Source organism: Motacilla alba, chromosome 2 (assembly GCF_015832195.1).
Source record: "Motacilla alba alba isolate MOTALB_02 chromosome 2, Motacilla_alba_V1.0_pri, whole genome shotgun sequence".
Classification (NCBI taxonomy): Eukaryota; Metazoa; Chordata; class Aves; order Passeriformes; family Motacillidae; genus Motacilla; species Motacilla alba.
In genome coordinates this window covers 2,350,429-2,370,802 of record NC_052017.1, presented here as the reverse complement: position 1 = coordinate 2,370,802, position 20,374 = coordinate 2,350,429, and the positions used below count along the sequence as shown (strand labels likewise).

The 20,374-nt window shown below is 42.9% G+C and overlaps 2 protein-coding genes across 2 annotated transcripts in view; both read right to left on the bottom strand.

The window, feature by feature from the left end:
* Positions 1–20,374, bottom strand: part of OBSCN (obscurin, cytoskeletal calmodulin and titin-interacting RhoGEF) — a 185,675-nt gene that overhangs the window by 28,738 nt on the left and 136,563 nt on the right. The window contains exons 87-91 of the mRNA XM_038129840.1: positions 18,845–18,958; positions 17,833–18,000; positions 16,914–17,016; positions 16,222–16,351; positions 15,084–15,189 (exon numbers count right to left, since the gene is read on the bottom strand). Coding sequence (XP_037985768.1) covers positions 15,084–15,189; positions 16,222–16,351; positions 16,914–17,016; positions 17,833–18,000; positions 18,845–18,958 — 621 coding nt within the window. The remainder of the gene's footprint in view (positions 1–15,083; positions 15,190–16,221; positions 16,352–16,913; positions 17,017–17,832; positions 18,001–18,844; positions 18,959–20,374) is intronic.
* LOC119698193 lies at positions 968–15,031 on the bottom strand. The gene is made up of 2 exons (XM_038129838.1): positions 8,718–15,031; positions 968–5,232 (listed from the first exon to the last, which is right to left on the bottom strand). Exon 2 carries the CDS (start codon positions 5,007–5,009, stop codon positions 3,777–3,779), a length of 1,233 nt encoding a protein of 410 aa, XP_037985766.1. The 5' UTR covers positions 5,010–5,232; positions 8,718–15,031; the 3' UTR covers positions 968–3,776.

Genomic DNA, 20,374 nt, shown 5'->3' with positions numbered 1-20,374 from the left:
ACTTGTTTAATGTCATTGACATTAACAAGCATGCCCCATAGGGGTTTTGATTCTGTTCTTTTCCTTGCTTCAAGAAAGTCAATTCCTATTATAGACTTGAGAAAATACAGTCGAAGGCTATGTGTGGATGAAGACCTGTCACTTGATTTTTGTTTTCAACGATCATGATGGTGACAAAATATTTATTTCCTGAATCTGTTGATGGAAAAAAGCAAGATTTGCTCCCATGATGTCCCATACTGCCCATCAGTGTTCATCAGCACTGGGCTGGTTGGAAGACATTAAATATTTTCCCTGAGAAATTCCTGGATTCTCTGGTGTTTCTGCTGTGATTTCTGCTAACTGGTGCTGTCCTGTGAACTGGGCAGCTGCCATCTGTGCCATCTGTGAGTGAAATGATTGGAAAGGCATGAAACATTCAATTAGGAAATATATTCATGGGTGTATAGATATAAATCTAGAGGTTATCTGTAATCACTGGTCTCTCCCATGCTATAACACCACCACTTTCCTCCCTGCCCAAGGGACATTACACCACTTCCTTCTTTTGGACACTGATTCAGGCTGAGGAACTTTAATATCCCTCAAGATACACAGACCTAACAAACACCACAGTGATGACACCCTGTGATGGACAACCTCTTTCCCAGCCCTAAAATCTCAGCCTTGAGCCTTTCCACCCCACGGCTTCAGCCCATCCCCAAGAACTCAAGCTTGACACATCTTTTGGAGCTCCAGTTCAGTCTCCAAGAGGATGTGAATCGTTCAAGATTCCTGAGTTGTAAATATCCCTAAAACTGTTTTTTTTTCACTTCAACACTTCTGAAACTGTCCATAAAAAGGAACCAGAGCCCCACTGCATTAATATTCTTGGACTGCAACCCAGGTCCTGCTGAAGGCAGTGGGAGAGGAGGATGAGCTGATGGAATATCAAGTGCTGTAACAAAGAACACAGAAACCCAACAAGTCCAGTGGCAGCTGATGCAAGACATTTATTGATTTAAACCCAGCATCTAACAGCATATCTTGCACTTGACTTTTTTTTTGTGTGTGGTTTTTTTTTTTCTTTTTTTTATCTTAAGCAAACTGAAGTTTCCACTTTATTAGTACCCATTTACCTCCAGGAATTTCAGTAAAACATTCACTGTATTAAAATCTTTCATACAGCTGTATCTTTTCATCTACAGGAAATAAATCCCCACACATCTCATTAGTTATCTACACAGTTTAATCACTTACAAGCATAATTTTTAACCTCTAGGAAAATATTTTGAAAGTATATGTAATGAACTTCTCATAAACCTTTCACTTTTTGAACAGAGCCCTGCATAGGATTTTAAAAATTCCCTTCAATTTATTCTCTTTTGCTTAAATATCAAAAGAAAATGTAAACAGATGTTAATTGCTTTGAGCTAATGAATCAAAGTATAATTATTTCTTCTATGACCATCTGAAGAGCAGCCTTAGAGATTCTTTACAAAAACCTGAGTGTTGACCACACCAGGAGGAAACCTCCACGTTCCTTTACACATCCTCATTACCTTTTGTTTGAATATTACATTTTTGGAAGACAATCACAGGGCAAAATCTTTTCTCAGCAGTATCTTCATAAATCTGAATAAAATCCACTTCCTTCTGTGGAATTATTCAAGATTGATACTGGAATAACTGTGATCAGAATCAGGCTCAAAATAAAAGAAATATTTTTAGCTTTGAAAGCATTTCCCTGTTGTGTGCCTGTTACTTTCCAATGTACAGTGCAATATATGAAAAAAGCACTAATATATATATCCATCGTATTGCTTCATTATAAAACAAACAGTATAAACCAAGGAGATGTTATAAAAAATGGGATAGTACCATAAAGGAAGCTTGATTTCCTTCACCACTGGAAAAGCATCCTATATCATGAAGGTAGTGCACACGACATCCTGAGTGGATGTTGAAAGTGAAAGGCTGTGAAATCAATATGTTCATTTTAGTCAGCACAAGGTGCAGCTGCAGAAGGAAGAAAAATAACTTTTCTACAAGCACCTTCTGTGAATTCATTCCCTGTTGGCAGGAATCTTGCCTCCAGAACAAGCTTTTCAAAATCACCTGGCTGGGAAACCCTGAGCCAACAACAACCATTCCTTCCCAAGGCAGAAACTCACTCCTCCCTCTCTCCTCATGGTGCTTAGAAATTCAGCTGTGCCTGAGCATTTGTGGTTTCCCTAAACCACAAATGAAACCACAAATGAACACTTCGACAGAGCTGGGACAGGGTGAGGGGACTTTTCACCCCACATCTCTGTCACCAGAGAGGGCCAGTACAGAGTCCTGCTGAGACAATGAGCTCCATCTGACTCCAACTGGCACCACTATTTGGGCCTGGGAGCTCATCTCTTTTCAGAGCAGCTTGTTGGAGGTCTGGGCTACGCCCATTTTTGGTGAAGCCAACAGGGATGGGCTGTGCTCAGCGCACCTCAGCCTCCCCCTCATGCAGCATTCGTGCTGGAAAGCTCCAGAGGAACCCCACAGTCAGTCCCTCTCCAAGGCATCTCGACCTTCCTGGTTACAGTAATCTGATGCAATTGCAACTGGCAGCCCAATAGGTTTGGAACAGATCTATGTTTCAACTGAATATTTATGGTACAGCTCTTTTTTCTCTTTGGCTCCTGCTACTTTGCCACAGCTCAGTGGTGAATTCCTCTTATCACATATAAGGGACATCATGGATTAATCTGTTAGCAGGAATGTTTCACCACTGGCGCATTCAGGAGAACAAATACTCATCCAGTCATATTTATTGACAAAAGACTACATTTGTGGTCCTTTGAAGACCACACTTGTGGCTCTTTGTACTTGTTAATGTTTGACTGCAGATGCAGAAATTATTTTGTGCAGCTCATTAATCTTTCAGTGCATGTTAACTGACTTATCTTTCAAAAGGTATGGTTTATAAATCCACCACACTAGAATGCAGAATAATGAAACCTACATTATCCATCAACTAGGAAGTGGATTTGAAAATATCAGTCATTTAGAAAAGATAGTATTTTTCACCTAAAGCAGAAGAGAACAACAGAATTCTTGCTTCCTCATGACAGTGGGACTCTCTCCACTGGCTAGAGTCAAACTGGGATTTCAACCAAGAAAATGCCTGAGCAGCCCTTTGAATCCCTGGTATATGTAATATCTACAATATATCTCATTATTTGGCAGAAGGTTAAAAAAATGCAATTAGACTGTGCATTTTGAAAGGTTTATGAAGAAATTTTGGTAGAGCTAATTGGTGTCACAAGAGTTGAGCAGAGTCAAAGCCCAGTGAAGCTTCATGACCTTGGGGCCCACACGGTGACAGGAGACACTCCCTGTCCTGGGCTACTGAATGAAGAATGCTGAAAAGCTTGGATACTTTCACCTCCTTGTCACACCAAAAACTGGCACATGAAAAAATTATTAAGTTCCTGGACAAAAAAAACCACACTTCTTCATCTATATTTCTGTCATAGGTAGAAGAATCAGGCTTTTCCTAAACCTCCCATCACTGCTCCACTATGGAATGATACATGTTCACCTAGATCAAAGCTTTTAAAGTTACAAACTGTTCTGACAGACTGTTCCCTTTAAGACTGGAAAAGCTTGACACATCATATTTAAATACACTTCCCTCTAAGGTATTCCCTTGTAATCTTTGCCACCAATTCCCCTCGCCTACAACAATTCTGATATTTTTTTTTTTTTTTTTACATAAAGCTGCTTTCTTTGCTGTTAAAAATCACGCTTGCGTCTGCTCAGCTCTGGGAGAGGTCTTCTGTGCTGATGTGCAAGGTGACAGGCTCGCCAACAGTCCCGTAGCTGAGGGTTCTGGTGGAAACCTCAGTTTTAAAGCTGGACTGCCCGTTGTCCGCTGAGCGCTGTACCTCGGTGCAGAACGAGGGCTTCACGGAGAAGGAGGGGCCGGGAGGAGCCGCGCGGGCGTCGCTCACGCGGAAGGAGATGTTGGAGGAGCCCGTGGACTGCACGCCAGCCACCCGAGAGGCTGACAGGAACACGGCCCCGGGGACATGCTCCTCGTACTGGCTGAAGAACCTCTGCCTGGGCTCGTGCACCACGGGCCTGAGCAGGTTCAGCAGCACCGGCTTGCCGATGGTCAGCTCGTTGATCTCCGTCTGCAGCACGGAGATCTCGCAGGGCTTCTCCGCCGTGGGCTTCTGATCCTCACACCTGTAGGTCTCGCCTTCTTGAGGGACGTAATCCTCCAGGTCCTCCAGAGTTAAGAGTTTGCCGTTGTGGGTTAAAATCTTGCGATCCCGGGTGCTGATGTCGTCGGTGTGTGGCTCCTCTGGCTCGTCCACTATGACGGTGTCCTCTTCAGGAAGGATGTCCTGTATTACTTCAGGTCCCTCCTCTCCAACAGGCCAAGACACATCCACTTCATCGAGCCCTTCCTTATCCTCTGGACTCACCGGGGAGAACAGAACTTCGTGTTGGTCTCCAGCAGCTGTCCCAAAACTGAAGACCAAAGGCTCGCCGCCGCAGGCAAGCAGAGGGGAGGCGGCACCTGACCTGCAATCAGCACACGGTTCCTGAGGGCAGCTCTTTCCTTCAGTCCCATAATCCATAAATGAATCACTTCCTAACTGTTCGGACCCACATGGGGAGTTTCTCTCTTCACTGCTGACTTGAGGTCCTTCCTGCTCGGTCGTATACACCAGAGGCTGGATGTCACCTTCAGAGAGACCCTCATTTGGCAGAGATTTTGACTGTTCCACCAATTTATTGTTGGAGTTGTTTGTGTTTGGATCATCTTCTGGGGAGCGCTTCGGCCTTGAGCTGGGAAAAGTGAACGTTAACACCCCTGAGTCATCTTTTTCTTGTTTTGCTGGGGAAGAGCCTCTTTTCCTTGTGGGCTTTGGTGACTTTTTCACCTTGAATTCAATGATTTCTTCCACTTCGACCCACTTGGGCTTTTTCTCTTCCACTGTGCTCTCCGCAACGATGTCTCTCGCCACTGCCCCTCGCATGTCCTTGTGTTCTGTGACATACAGCCTGGGAACAGCAGCAGACTTGGGTGCTACCTCCTGGTCATGTCTGTGGACAGGCTGCCTGATCTTGGACACATAAACCGGCTCTGGAGCCGGCTCCGCCCGCGGGGAGCGGGAAGGAGAATGACCTGAAGGAGAACGTGCAGGAGAAACCCTTCCCCTTTGTCTTGGGCTCTTCACCACCGTGGTAATGGTCTCCTCTCTGGTGGCAGAAAGGGGTGGAGTTGGCGGGAAGACGAGACTTTTTGGGGAGCCCCACTCCACCAGCACATGCCGCGGTCGGCCGAGGCGCCGCGTGGGGTTAGTTGGGGTGAGCATTCCAGCTTTTGGGGAAGCGGTCATTTTGGGAGGGACACACACGCAGAGCACACACCCGCATGCCTGTCTCCGCTTCTTGATCCAGGGTAAACCCCTGATCCAGTGCCCTTCTCCCCAGGGAAAACCCCAGCTCCGTGAACCTCCTTGGTGTGAGCACACAGCGAGCACGTCCAGCTGAGAGATGCTCTGCAGGGTGCTGCTGTATTTCATGTGCTTGGGTTGATCACCTACTCTGCTACTTTGGACCCCCCCAAAAATTTTAAACACTCAAAGACTTTAACCTTTTCCTGAGTATCTTTGGTTAAAATCCTAATTCTGTCCACTTCAATGACTAAATGCCCTTTAATTAAATGTTATAAAGAAGACACTGACCCTACTGCAATAATGTAACATATCTCTCTTATTTTATTTAAATTACAGCCTCTTTTGAGCCCAGAGATCTGCATTTCCACATGCAGAACAGTTACATTGAAAGGGATTAACCCTTTAAATGTGGAGATGACCAGGAAAAGAAAGTTAGAGCAGCTCCTGCACAAGTCATCTATGCCAAAATGAATTTGTTTTTACTCTTCACAATACCATTAGTGCAGACACAGCCTGATCCTACTGCCTACAACAGACACAGGAATACCAAGCCAATTTTGGATGCACAATTATGATTTCTCAGCATATTTCTGCTGGCTTTACTTTAGACTTTTTGACTGAAGTTGGGCTGGTGGTAGATGCCTCATGCCTGGAAACATTCAACGTTAGGCTGGACGGGGCTCTGAGTAGCCTGATCAAGGTGGAATTGTCCCTGCTCACAGCAAGAGGTTGGACTAGATTATCTTTAAAAGTCCCTTCTAACCTAAGGCCTAAACCCACGCTCCAGTGCTCCTAATTTATCTACTTAGCATGTAGTTTTTCCTGCTGGTTTTTCCTGTGGTGTTTCTTATCTTTATTTTAGGTAAATACATTTCTGCCAGTGTTTTTCTGGCAAACACAAGGAAGCCAATGCTTCACATCTGCTCCAGTGGAAATCACACCAAATCTCATTTCATTTCTGTGTTGAGATTCTGTCCCTACCTCCAAGGAAGGGGATTAAAAACAAAGAATTAACTGAAGGGTCAAACAGTGGCCTGAACTGAAATGAAGAATAGAGACAGCAGCTTTTTAATTCCTCTCTTCCTCCTCACCATTCTCCAGTCACAGCCACGTGGAGCTGAAGGTCACCCCCTCGGCTCCTCAGACATCTCTGCTCTGACTTTTGCCCTTGAGAATGGAGAACCTGCTTATAGCCATCATGGAAGACTCATCCTCTTGGGTTTATTGCAGCCTTTCTCATCTTCTGGTCTTATTTTTGAAAACTTGTGCTTCCTTCTCCTTTGGAGATCAGGTTTGTTTCCTCCATCAGTCTCTCCCTTTGAGGACATGGTGGAGTCCAGGACTGGATCAGCTACAGGGAGATTCATTTCCTGGCAGAGCACCCTCTTTTCTGCTCATTTCCACTGCTTTACTCTTTTCCCTAAGTTTTCTGCAGTTTTTCCAGAGACCTTTAGGGTCTGTGCAGAGCCTTCCTACCGGCCACGGTGCCTTTCTGAATTACACAGAATTAAATCATTTCAGATGAGAGTGAATCCTTGGGTGCTTGCAGCAGACCATGACCTATGTTGCAAAGTTAAAATGGGGTTTTTTGGGGTCTGGGATTTGCATATATAGACATGGTTCAATCCCATCTCTCAATTATCTATTATTTTCTGACAGTAGTTTTAAAGCTCTTTCAGTTCATCAACTTGCTACAGATTGAGAGTTGGAATTATCCCTTTCAGAATTATTCCCAAACTTTCCCCCATCACTATCCCAATTTCAGTTGAGGTCCACTCTAATTTAAAGTTCAGGACCACAAAAGGAGGGGAATTTCTGCCTGAGATTCCACTCCTCACTTTACCAAACTCCTTTGAGGCTGCAGCCTTTGATTTGGGAAGCCCTCCTGGAGCTGTCCTGAAGAACAGCCTATGGAACTGAGATCTCAGAAATTTAGAAATCAGCCTAACTGATGGTATTTTGTATTCATGAATATTATTTGATCCAGCAGTATTAATGCTGCTGCTACAGATACAGGCACAGAGATGTGGTTAAATGAGATTTACCAAGTTTTAGGTGTGGACTGGCTCTGAGATTCCCTCCTGCTCATGACTTTCTCACAATATTTCTAAATGTGATATAAAAAAAATAACTCCCTGTTCAGTTGCCCTAGACTGAATCCTGGTCCTTGAGGTAATACAGGTAAAACCACTTTATTTTCTGGTTTTTGCAGGGTGAAAAAGATCTAATGGCTGGAAATTTAACTGAGCTTATCTGCAACTTCTGGGAGGGGAGATAGCTTATAAACCACTGCCTCCAAAAGGGCCAAGTGCATGGGTCTAAAGGAATAATCCTCACAGAAAACAATAAAAGGGATAGAAGGTAAGCAACTCTTAACTGTCTTTCAGTTGCAATTTTATGTCTAACAAAAATAAAATACATCCACTTAAGCCTCATGTCCAAGTCAAGGGCTGATTTTAGAATAGTGCAGCTATTGAGGGAAGGCATTCCCCCAAAATGTCCATTGCATAACTCCTTCCTGCCCTCAGGACATGGTTGGAGTGGCTTGGAGCTGCTCTGAAATCCTGTCCCAGGTCAGGGTCCCCCTTCCAGCACATGAAACAATTTTATTATGTATTTCTCTATGGTACTTAAGAAGATAAATTAAGATTTTAATGGCTGCTTGGCTTCTAGGCTGTGTATGACTGAGAAAATCTGCTTTTTATAGTAATTAATCCTTGTATTTTACAGGCAAATAGTATAAACCAGGCTCAAAGTATCTAAAAAGACCATGTAATCAGGACAATTATTTATATTAGAAATATAGAGATAGAAGGGGATATAAATATTCATCTTCCTTCTGCTCCATCATACAAGCCTTTCCTGAAAAGTTTAAAATAAAGCCAGAAGAAATCACTCTAAGCTCTGAGATATTTCTTAAGTTGGTAGGTATTTTCAGGTACACCTTTTTTAGTTTGTTTTTTTTTTTTTTCATTCAACACTGAAAGTCAGACTCTACCTTCCCAAGCTCTTGTTAAACTCTACCAGCATTAGGAGGAAGATTTTTCCTGTGTAATATCAAAAAATAACTGTCCCAGGCTGTGTCTAACACCAGTTAAAGAACAAAAGGATTTTTTTTTTGAGGTGGTCACTTGACATGGCACAGAATTCCGTGGGATCTGGTGGGCTGGGAATGAACACACTTGCATGGCCAATGAACGCAAGCTTGTTATTGGATCATGCAGAGGCAGCAAGGCAAAAAAACCCCCACAAATGTTACAAAAAAAAAAAAAAATCAGCACTTACATGATGATGGTTTTCTTGGGCACTTTAGTCTCCTGTTCGGTGACTACAAAGAGAACAGTATGAACAGCATGGGGTTAAAGAAAGGCAAAAGCTGAAATGATTAAATTATCTTTGCTCAGTTCATCAACATAAACTGGAGTGAAAAATAACCAACTGTACCATCCCATCCATGCTTTCTGTGGTTATTTCCAGCATCGTCTTTAGTGTTGCTGACCAGGAATGAGAATCCAGAATGCTTTCTGAACATTTGGCTTTGAAATTAAATATTTTGTGGAGAACGATTTGGCAAAAACTGTTTATTCTACCATTTTTGTTTGGTAGGCCAAAGCTAGAAAACAAGGTCCTTATTTAATTTTTCTTTCTCCTATGATAAGGTAGTGATGGTGTCAGAAACCTGAAAATGCCTCAATCTGGAAAATCCTGGAGAGCTGAAATTCTTTAAGCTGTGATTTCACTTCCTAGAAAAAGGAGTTCCCCAAACACTGGATTGTGGCCAAGCTTTTGTGGACTGGATGCAAAAATCCAACTGATAAATATAAAAACTAATATCATTATCATCAGTAGAGAAAATCAGCATAAAAAAACCGCAAACCCCATATCCTAGGAAACCCAGGAGAGCCCTGTGTCTGCTCCATCTCTTTTTTTTCTGCTCTAATTTGCAATTTTTCCTGACCCTTCTCCCATAACCAACTGGCAGCTGTTGATGCGTATCAAGATCAAAAGGTAAGATTTCATGGTGTTGCAAATACTCCTTAAAACTGACATTTCTAAAAAGTAGAAGGGTCCTGTTTGAAGAACTAACTGAGCTTTTCAGTAGGTTTCCCATCCTCTCCACTGGAATAAAATTAAGATACTCTTTGAATAACACTGCTTTGAGCACACTCTGAACTGCTGAACCTACTGGAGATCTAGGAAAAAAACCCCATCAGCAAGCCCCACTTTTTATTTAATAAACTAGCAAAATAGCTAAAAAAAACCCATAATTTAATCTCCAGCAATTGGTTTTCAGTTTTCCAGCCAGCCTATAATAAATAAGCTCTGGTAATTTTCAGTCAGTGCAATTTAAGTGAACTGCTACTTAAAAATATGTATAAAATCACAAACAGCTCTTGCCCAGGGAATTTGGTGTCTGTATTATTTGTTTAATAACTGGTGATTAGTGCTGATGGTTTCAATGGTGCCCCCAAACCTGCATTGACTGAAAATTAAAAATACATTTACAATATTAAATGGAATACTTTAACCTAATTTTCCTTCCACTTCACTTCCAAGGGCTCTTCCCTGCCTCAGGTAAAACTACAAATTTGACCATAATGAAAAAGAATTTTGTGCAAATATTGATGGTAATTTTTGACCTAGAGCTCATGGGTTTTTTGCAGAGCCTTGTCTTGTGTATGCCTGTAAAAATCTGGAATCATTTCCCAGAGATTCAAAGGAGTTACTGCAGAACTGGGCGAGTTTAAACAAAATCTGTTTGGAGATTTGAATTTACACTAACTGGGCAAGTAAAGAGCAGAACTATTTTCAAATATTTATCCCTGTTCACAATTACAATGGACCCATTTACCTATCCTTAAATAATATTTTTTTTAAATAACTCAAACCTTATTTTAAATGGTGGAATTATAATAATACAGTGATGGCAGATGAACTGAGTGCTCTAACAATTTACCACACTCAGGTTAGAGATTTTCACTGAATTTTTAAATCACTATTCTGCAATTTTCAAAAAAGTTTGAGAAATCTCATTAAATAATATTATGAGATTAATCCAAATGCACTGAGTATATGAGTAAAAATACTGAAGTTCTGATGGAAATGTTTTAATTAATTGGATTATACACCTGATAATAGGTGTTTTCTACAATTATTTATGCATATTTAGACAATTGATTTAATGTATTTAGATGAGAATCAAGTAATATAAACTAAATAGTTGAATAAATTTAGTGAAATCTCACAATATCTGTAAGAAATTCTCTTTATTGGTTGCTCTATGAATGTCTGCTCTTGAAGTCCTCCCAAATGACACCAACTGTGATATTTCTGTTTGTAGTGGATGCCAAAGAGATTCAATATTCAAAAATTCAGCAGGCCTGGGATGAGAAAGCTGAAAATGGCATTTAATAAATTGTATATGTGCTGTCCGAGGTGTGAGGGAGGATTGGAGCAATCCTATATTGAAGGATAGAACCACATGAAAGTAGGATGAGAGAATTTGGCTTTCTTTTCTTTCTTTTTGGTTTTCTTTTCTTTTTTCTTTTTTTTTTTTTTGTTTTGGTTTGGTTTTGGGTTTTTTGTTGTTTTTTTCTCCTGTTGTTTTCCCCCGAGAGGAAAATATTCTGCATCCATTTTTAGCACCGGATTTATCATTTCAACTTTTCAAGAGCATTTTAGGCAAACAGCTTTGCAAAGCAGGAGCCCCTGATCAGCAGGTTAAAAGCTGCAAGCATTAGGGACAGCCCGTGCTTTTATAGGACCAGACATCTCTTTGGTTAATAGATTAAAACATTGGTTTACAAGTGATGGAACACTGAGGATAAGTGAGTTCTCCTTGCTCTGGATGGATGGAAGGTTATTTGTGGCCTTTATTACAATTTTTAAGTTTCTTTTCTCCACTCACAGAGGGTTAAACCTATTTTTGCTGCTCAGTTCATGCTGCTGACATGAACCAGTGCTCTGTTTTCACCTCCTTCTGCTACACTTGGAGGTTAAACTTCAAAACCTGACTAATCCTAAAATGAGCAATTCTTGCAATCACTGAGGTTGGAAAAGACCCCTGAGATCACTGAACCCAACTGCTAAGCCAGCACTGCCACCTCAAACCCTGTCCCAAGTGCCACATCCACGGGTCTCTGAAATCCCTCCAGGGCTGGTGGCTCAACTCCTGAATGTAAGAGTTTTTAAAATTACATAAATGGGATCTCTCTCAAAAATACCCCACCAAAACCTGTACAAACAAACAAAAAAAAAACCCAAACCCAAACAACCAAAAGGCTCCACTCCTGCAGTGACTGCCATGGCAGATGGGGCTCTCCTGAATTTGCACTGGAAACCCTGTGGGCCTGGCCAAAAATGAGACTGAACGATGGTGATACGAGAATAAAAATAACGAGGTAAATACCCTAATCATCACCCTAATCAGGGAACATCCAGATGGTCAGGGGGCAAACTCCTGTGCCCTGTTTCTTCAATAACACTGAGAGAGCTGACGCTCCTCTGTGTTTTAAATCTTCCTTGTAAGAATTTGATTTTTGGATTGCTTGTTTTTAACAAGGCGGCTGCCACGAGACAACTGAAGAACCTGCCCAAGGCTCTGCATGAAGTCTAAGGCAAATCTGTGAAGGAATTATTGTTGCTGCTGTAGCTGCTTTGGAAATGTTTATTTATGGCTTTGTCTTCACTCCTCTACCTGACTCCTCCCCTTGTATTGTCTCGTTCTAGGTCCTGACCTGCCCATCCATATGGAAATGCAACACCTTTCCAAGGAAACACCTTTCCAAGGCACTGGGCTTTGCTTTTCTTGACAAATAATCAAGTTAGTGAGCCTGGATGGATAAATCACACCAGAACATGCCAGAGCACATCAGCCCAGGTGTGCCGTGTGCAGGTTAAGCAGCAAGGTGCAAAGCAGACACAGTCAACTGGAAGTCAAAGAGAAGGATCTTCTTTCAGCTACACTTTTTTTAAAGTGTCTCAAATTCTTCCAATATCCACAGAAAGAGGATTTTTTTTAAGCAACCCTCCATTGACTTCAGTGCAGCGACCAGGTGTGGCTGAAGGCAGATCTCAGCTCACACAGGATCCCTTAGTCCAGTGGTTTCCATCCTTTTTGGATTTGGTCCATCCAAGGGACCTGCAAACTCCCATAATGTGAATTTAAACCAAAGAAGTTTGGTTTTGATACCCATGGTCTTGGACTGTGGACCATCACCAGCTGCAGGTCAGGGGCTCATAAACCACTGGACTAACGGTATCCCAAACCACGGCTTTGTTCAGCAGAATAAACAGTACAGAAAGGCAGGAGGATAAAAACTAAAATAGTTGCCCCTTGGGTGCCTCATGAGACCCAGACAGTGGTCACTTCACAGGAACAGACATAAATCAGGTAAAACTCAGACCCAGGGTGCAGTGAGCCAGGAAGCAGACACGGTATCTATTTCCTGTTGTGAGAGCAGTAATGTTGTCCTCTTGGTGAAGTTACAAGCAATCCCATTTTCACAACTAGGAAGGATTGTGAGGATGGAAAGAGCCTTCATGAGATCCACCTGTCCTCCAGGTCTTTGCCAGATGAACCTGATTTTTCCCCAGGCAGATCAAGGCCGGTTACTTATTCTCAAGAAAGCAACGAGTTCCCTCCTCGGTCAAGTGCATTATGCCAAATTCATCCCTGGTGCCATTCTGCTCACAACAATCCTCTTGCTCCATGGATGAGCCTATTTTCTCCACTGGCCTGAAGCAGCTCTCCCTCTGTTTCTCCCTGGAGATGACTCAAGGATCTATTTTCTTCCCTATTACAGAGTTCAAGCAATTGCGCATCACAGAACAAATTTAGTTCATGACATTTCTGAAGCTTCCAGGCAAACTCCAATTATATTTCTGTAACCAAGCTCACAATTTTGTTGTTGTTGTTGTTTATGATTACAGGAATAACAGCAGATGAGAAATTTGGGGCTGAACATAGACATTTGCAACTCCCAGAGCTGAAAACACTCCTAAAATTTTATACAATCCTTGTTTGCTTTTGCTGCCTGAAAGGAACTTAATCAAGAAACACCACCCTAACAGAGATTTATTTGTGTTCCTCTACATCCTGCACACAACTTACTTTCCTCTCTTTGGGGCATGAAAAAGACAAAGAATTCAAGTACTTGAAGGTTTATTTGGCTGAAAAAATTCTAGTGTTTCTACTCTTACACCATCCTCCCTGTAATGCTTTTTGATGGGACTCTGGGCAAGAACTAAAAGGAAAACATGTTTAAAATGAAGCCAAGAAAGTTCATAGATCAGGATGCTAATCTCAATAATTGATTGTGGATGAATCCTCTTAATGTAATAGCACAACATTTGTGTCTACAGAGGGCTGGCCCAAAGGTCCAGCTAGACCAGGGTCCTGTCTCAAACAGGGCCAACAGCAGAGGACTGTGGAAAATGATGAAAAAATATGAGTAGAGGATCATTTATCCCTGAATACTTTTCCAGACTCCAGCATTTTCTGCCCAGCAGCTTCGTGAGTCATAATGTTGCCTCTTAATGGATGTTGATAATGGCAATTATGCCCTTTCAAGCACACACTGGAACTCCTGTTATTATCCCAAGACAGTGTGGGAACACCAAAGTTGAGGAAAGAAGGACCTAGAGCTGTTGGCAAAACTGATTTTTGTTGACCATGCCTCTACCAACCACATCTGGGAGAAGCCTGTGAAACCAAGGTTTGCTGGCATGGAAAGGCCAGTGCTTATCCCAGTCCTCTCTCTTGCCCTCCAAATCTGTCCCTTACCTATCAAAGGTAGTGCCTTGGCTGTATCAACTCCTGAGCTGCCACTGGGAGCTGTTCAAGAGAGGCAGGACTGCCTGGTTCATACTCAGCCACACAAGGACATTTATAAGATGTACAAAGAACCAATTCCCTGTGCCAGGAAATGCTCCCGAGGGAAATACAGCCATGGATTTAAACTGGGCTGTGATGGGTTCGCAGCGAGCACTAACACACTCCCTGTGGAAATCCCTGGGATAGGCAGTAATCCCTGGAACTTTAGGCAGCAATGACTAAAAGTTGTGAAGAAAGATGCATCCTTGGATGGGTGTAAAATCAGTTGTCATCGCCCTACCAATCCAGGTGAAATTGGCAGAAAAAAAAAAAGGAACTGGCTCTATGGCTATCCCTGGACAGTCCAAAATAATGGATGAACTAATCATTGCTCAGGACACACTGCTGTCAGCTCTGCTTTCCCAGTCATCCCCCATGTCCTTCAGTGGTACTTCAGGAACAATCCCAATACACCTCCACCTTTACTCAGTGGCCCCTGTAACATTCCTGCCAGGCTGACACACACATTTCCAAATATTCCAACAATATACAGCATTTCTTTTTGCACTAGTGGTGGCGTGACAAACCCTTCATTTGCTCCTCCTTTTCCATATAATGCATTCACATTATATGAAGTTGATTTGCCAGGCTTGGAAATCAACAGATGATGATGGGCACAGAGCCGAGCTGCCCTCTGCCCATGCACATCTCCAGAAGACGTACAGATACATGGACACCAACAACCAACATGGGTGAGATGGCAAAAAAATACTGGAATCTCGTTGTTTTTAGGGCCAACTGGCTGGGGTACGTACGGAGCTGGGCAAGGGTCATACCTTCAATGGTGATGGCTTGGTCTCCTCTCCTCTCCTGGGTCAGGGCTGCGGCGCTGTGGTGGTAAAGCTCTGCTCCACTTTTGGCAGACCCTAATCTGTTCATCAGCTGGAGAGAACGGTGCAGTGCCAAATGAAACACAGGATGGTTTTCTTTGGTCATGATAAAACCCTGCCTGTGCTAGCCTTGGAAATTCAGTGCTGGCAGAAATGGGTGAAGGTGTGAGCCCAGTGCCAAGCTGGAGTTTGAAGGGATACTTTGCTGCCCGATGGAGTTCGTGGTGTTTCAACAGAAATTATTCACACAGACAGGTTACAGCACATCTGCAAACTTATTTACCTAATTATTGGGTGTTTGCTCTCTGTTCTACCTGCAGGCCCAGGTTCCTGCTGTGCACACACTTAAGTGGCCATAAAGAGGATTTCTTTTTTTTATCATCCAATAGTTGCTGAGTTTTACTCAACCAAGGGAATACTGGACCATAGGATCTTGGTCAATGGCAAATGTGAGGTAGTTTAGTTTTGCTAAAATTCCAGTAGAATTCTTTAAAGTATATCAGACTTCCTAAATATTTCTGTGAGCTGAACCATTTACCCTGGAGCAGCTAATCCACACTAATTTCCTAAACCAACACCAATTTTTTTATTGGCAAGCCCTCAGAACTTATTACTGTTTTATTACAGTGAACACATAGATTATGACTAATTTTCATTAAGTATCTTATATTTTATCAGCTACTTCCGTGTCTACTTGCTAAACAAAACAGGAATTTCAGTGCTTTATCCTTCTATTGAGACTTGATTTCTTTCTTTTGGCTCTGGAGGGTTTCTTGGTCATAATTTAAAGACAATCCAGAAACAGAATATCACATCAGAATGGTAACAACTTTTGTAAGATTTCCTCTAGAGATCTGGATCTGAGTTTAAGCTCCAGAACAAGCTCCATCAATTCTTACTTGTACCAACAAACTGTCAGATCAGAACATTCTGGAGCTTTTGGACATTGACAATCCAGATCTAGCTCAAGACTATCTATAATATTCTTATGAGCAATTACTCAGCCATGGGTCTCTGCCAGTAAAATGAATTCTCCTGCCTGTATCATTTCAGATGACAGATATTTAAATCTCTCCAAACTTACCTCACATTCATAGTGCCCCATGTCTTCATTGGAAGGGTTCTTGACCACCAGGACTGCGATGCCACTCCGTGGCTCACTGAAAGTCTGGTATTTACTGGTGTCCTTCAGCAGCACCCCATCCTTGTACCACCTGAGTGAGAAAACATGGAATATAAGCCAGGAAAAATTATGCAGCATCAAGAGGTCCCCCAAGATCACTGATCCATCCATCAAACAACTCTGGAGTTGATCCTCAGACAAACATTTGGATCCCGGAAGGGTGGGCTGCAGGTGGGTAGATTACACCTGGGTATAAAACTGCACAGGTTTATGAGGTTTTTCCCAAGAGATCTCCTCAGTCAGTGCTGGAAAAGGGCTTTAAATGATGACAAGATTTGCTGAGCTTTTTGTCTGAATACCTGACAAAATCAAGTCAAGTGTAAGGCATGGAGGATAAACAATGATAAAATGTTTTCCAGGGCTTTAGATTGGACAGGGTTCTCCTCAGGGTCTATCTGTAGGTATTTATTTTCAAATTCTAGCTGGAATTAATTGCTGAGAATCTCAGGAATGTCTGGATCATGAGGAGCCAGCATTGGGATGGGGTTAAGATGGAAGACACAGTAAGGAAAGGGTCATAAACTCAAAATTACTTTTCTGACTATGCAAAATGGGAAACCAGGATTTGTTCCCATGTGAGCTGTCAGACTGACCTGATCTGAGGCCTGGGTGCTCCTTCCACAGTGCAGGTGAACTGGACATCTTCACCCTCAACAAGATAAGCATTTCTGACCTTGTTCACAAACCGCGGGGGCACTGCAAAAAGCAAAGGTAAATGTGGCTGGGAGCTGGAAATATGGACAGATAGGAAGGGCAAGTCCCTGACCAAATAATTTTCACAGGGTCTAAAAGATACTAAAGACCAATTTTTTTGACCTAAAAACAGTTGCCTGCACCTGTATATATATTTTTTAAAGATATTATCCAGTATATGTTGTAGAGAACCTCTGGAATGTCTTACTATGTGTAACATCATAGAAACATAGAAACATTTAGGTTGAAAAAGGCTTCTGGGGTCATGGAGTCCAACCATTAACACTGCTAAGGCCAACAGTCAACCACGTCCCCAGGTGCCACATCTAAACATTTTCTGAGCTTTTCCAGGGATGGTGACTCCACCAGTTCATGGAGAAGTTTGTTCTGGTGGTTGACAACACTTTTGGTGAGGAAATTTTCCCTAATCTCCAATCCAAACCTCCCCTGGCCCAGCCTGAGGCCGTTCCCTCTGCTCCTGTCCCTGTTCCCTGGGAGCAGAGCCCAACCCTCCCCCGGCTGTCCCCTCCTGTCAGGAGCTGTGCAGAGCCACAAGGTCCCCCCTGAGCCTTTTTTTCTCCAGGCTGAGCCCTCCAGAGCTCCCTTCTTTGTCCTCCAGCCCCTTCCCCAGCTCTGTTCCCTCCACTGGATGCGCTCCAGCCCCTCAATGTCCTTCTGGTCATGGCAATCTGAAAACTGACCCCAAGCCAGCCCAGGGGACAGTCACTGCCCTGCTCCTGCTGGTCACCCCATGGCTGGTACAAGTTTAAGGTATGTCACAGCAGACCCCATTAAAATTGCATCTGGGCAGGACTTTACCTTGAACAAGGATCTTTCCCAAGGTGCTGGCATTCCCAGCAGGACTGGAAGCAAAGCACATGTACTGTCCTGTGTCAGCCCCTGTCAGGTTGTCCAAGATCAGTGTGCAGGAACCATCAGGATCTTCAATTATAATGTGGTGGGGATCCACCTCCACGGGCTTTCCATCTGAAAGGGAAACAATTTCTTTTAAAATAGCTTACTAAGAGTTCCCTCCTTAGAAATTTCATCCAGCTTTTTGTCCTGAGAGGGCTGAAAGCTGTATTATTGCAGCTGGTAGTTGAGGAATCAGCTCTTCATCTTCATCCAGCTCTCTATAAAACATCATCCAGGGCAAAGTAGTGTTGGAGGACCTCATATATCCCCACTCCTCATTTAAAAGTGAAATTATCCCAGGGTACATTCTGTGCAGTCATCATTCTGCTTTTCCATTTAAAGAAGCACACCAAAAATGCCCAAAACCACAATCTCTAGACTTGAATATCTCTAGGGGACCAGCTCTTGGCTCACCTGATACCCTGGGTTTTAAGTTTTTCTGTTCTGTGTTGGTGTGCAGCTTTTAGCTTTATATTAAATGTTACTAGGATCATTTCACAGGGTGGTGAAGACAAAACAATCCTATTCTAGCTGAAGACTCAAGGACAATCTCTTCAAACTTCAGGCCAAAGCATGAACAACGTGAAAAGAGGAGGGTGGGGAAGCAAGCAAGGAGGATGAAACTTCATAATTTGAAGCCATTAATTGGACAGTTAACTCCAATATGCAAATGAACCAGAATTTATAAAAATGTAAGATCTCATGACCAAGCCCTCTTTGGCTTCCATCTTGGAGCCATCTGCGTGCTGCCAGGGTGTGGCCTTTGAAGGCTCCTCAATAAATATCCACTTTATTCCCCTTAACTCTGTCTAGCCTCTGTTCCAGCTCCTTAAGGCATCAACCCACTGCCCAATTAGCACAGCAATATGGACAGGGAGCACATTTGAATGGTGATTTCATGCCCTGCTGCTCATACCTTTGTACCAGCTGATGGATGGCTTGGGAGCTCCCGTCACCTTGCAGGCCAGCTTGACTGTCTCTCCCAGCTCAGCTGTGCAGTCCGCCAGTTCTTCCTCAAAGTCTGGAGGGACTGAAATATCAGAGGAAGTGTGTTAGTCAGAGGAAGGGGCTCTGTCCATGGCATGGCTGCTGCTAAGTGAGATAAGAATAATTTTTGCAAATCTGTGAGGTTCAGAATGGAAAAACTGAACAGGAAATTTTAGCAGCTCAAGACTTAATAGGTGACATGCTCTCCTTGCTTGTTTGAGACTGAATTCAGTCTGTAACATGTCTGGTTTTGGCTATAAAGTTAGACCATATGAAAAAAAAAGGAATTTGTTGCTGATCTGGAATTATTTCAGACCACGATTTTAATAAGCATATCCATTATTCAGATACAACACATCTGTCACCATTGAGGCAATTTCTCAAATAAAATGTGACCTGGGTATCCAAACCAGCATTCTGCTGGTGTCCTTACAATAAAATCTATTTTTTTATTGAATCAAAGAATTATAGAGAGGTTTGGGTTGGAAGGGAACCTAAAGGAAGAGACCTTAAAGACCTTAAATTGCATTCCCCACCCCTGCCATGGGCAGGGACACCTTCCACTCTCCCAGGCTGCTCCGGGTCCCATCCAGCCTGGCCTTGGACACTTCCAGGGATGAGGCAGCCACAACTTTGGGCAACCTGTTCCTTTATTAAGAGACATTTCTTTTAATCCATTGCTAACATATGAAACCATGCAAAATTATTCTGATAGTCTTCCTCACTAAAACACTAAAGGACCAAAATGAAGTGCCCAGACTTATTTTCAGTGTATATGGACTAAATCCAATGCTGTTCTGGCATTTTAAGATCCCAAATATCCTTACACTATAGTGGACACGATTTGTAACTGATGCCTGGAAAATAAACATCTAAAATCCCTCCTGATAGATTGTGTGGATTGAAAATTGGTGGGATCTCAAATGATGAAGACTTAATGACCAGAAAAAAATTCCAAAGCAAACCCAGATGCAAAGATAGAGAGCAGTGTAAGCCAGGAATTGAGTAAAGGGTCTGGAACCCAGCAAAGTCACAGGGTCTTTTGTACTGGGTATGTGGGACTCTGGATCGGGGTACAACACCAAGTCTCCCTGCCTTTCCTCCAGGAGAGGTGTTTCAACCCTCAGATTATCTTCTAGGCCCCTTCTGGACTCACTGCAGCAGCTCCATGTCCATTTTATTTTGGAGACCCCACAGCTGGACAGAGCACTGCAGGTGGGATCCCACAAGAGCAGAGCAGAGGGGCAGAATCCCCTCCCTGGCCCTGCTCCCACATTTAATAACCATAAACAGCTTCTCTCCCTCTTTTATAATTTCCTGAACCTGGAGCCTCAGGTTTAGCTTTTATATTTTCAAGTTCTGTGCTGCTTTAGTGTGTGGGGCTGGGTTCACATCAGGGGATGCTGAGCTCTCTGCACAGAGCAGGGAGACAAAACAATTCCTGCTCCAGCTGGGCACC

What these genes read in the sequence shown, in the direction of transcription:
- LOC119698193 (XM_038129838.1), bottom strand. Translation starts at nt 5,009, where the DNA reads ATGCGAGGGGCAGTGGCGAGAGACATCGTTGCGGAGAGCACAGTGGAA.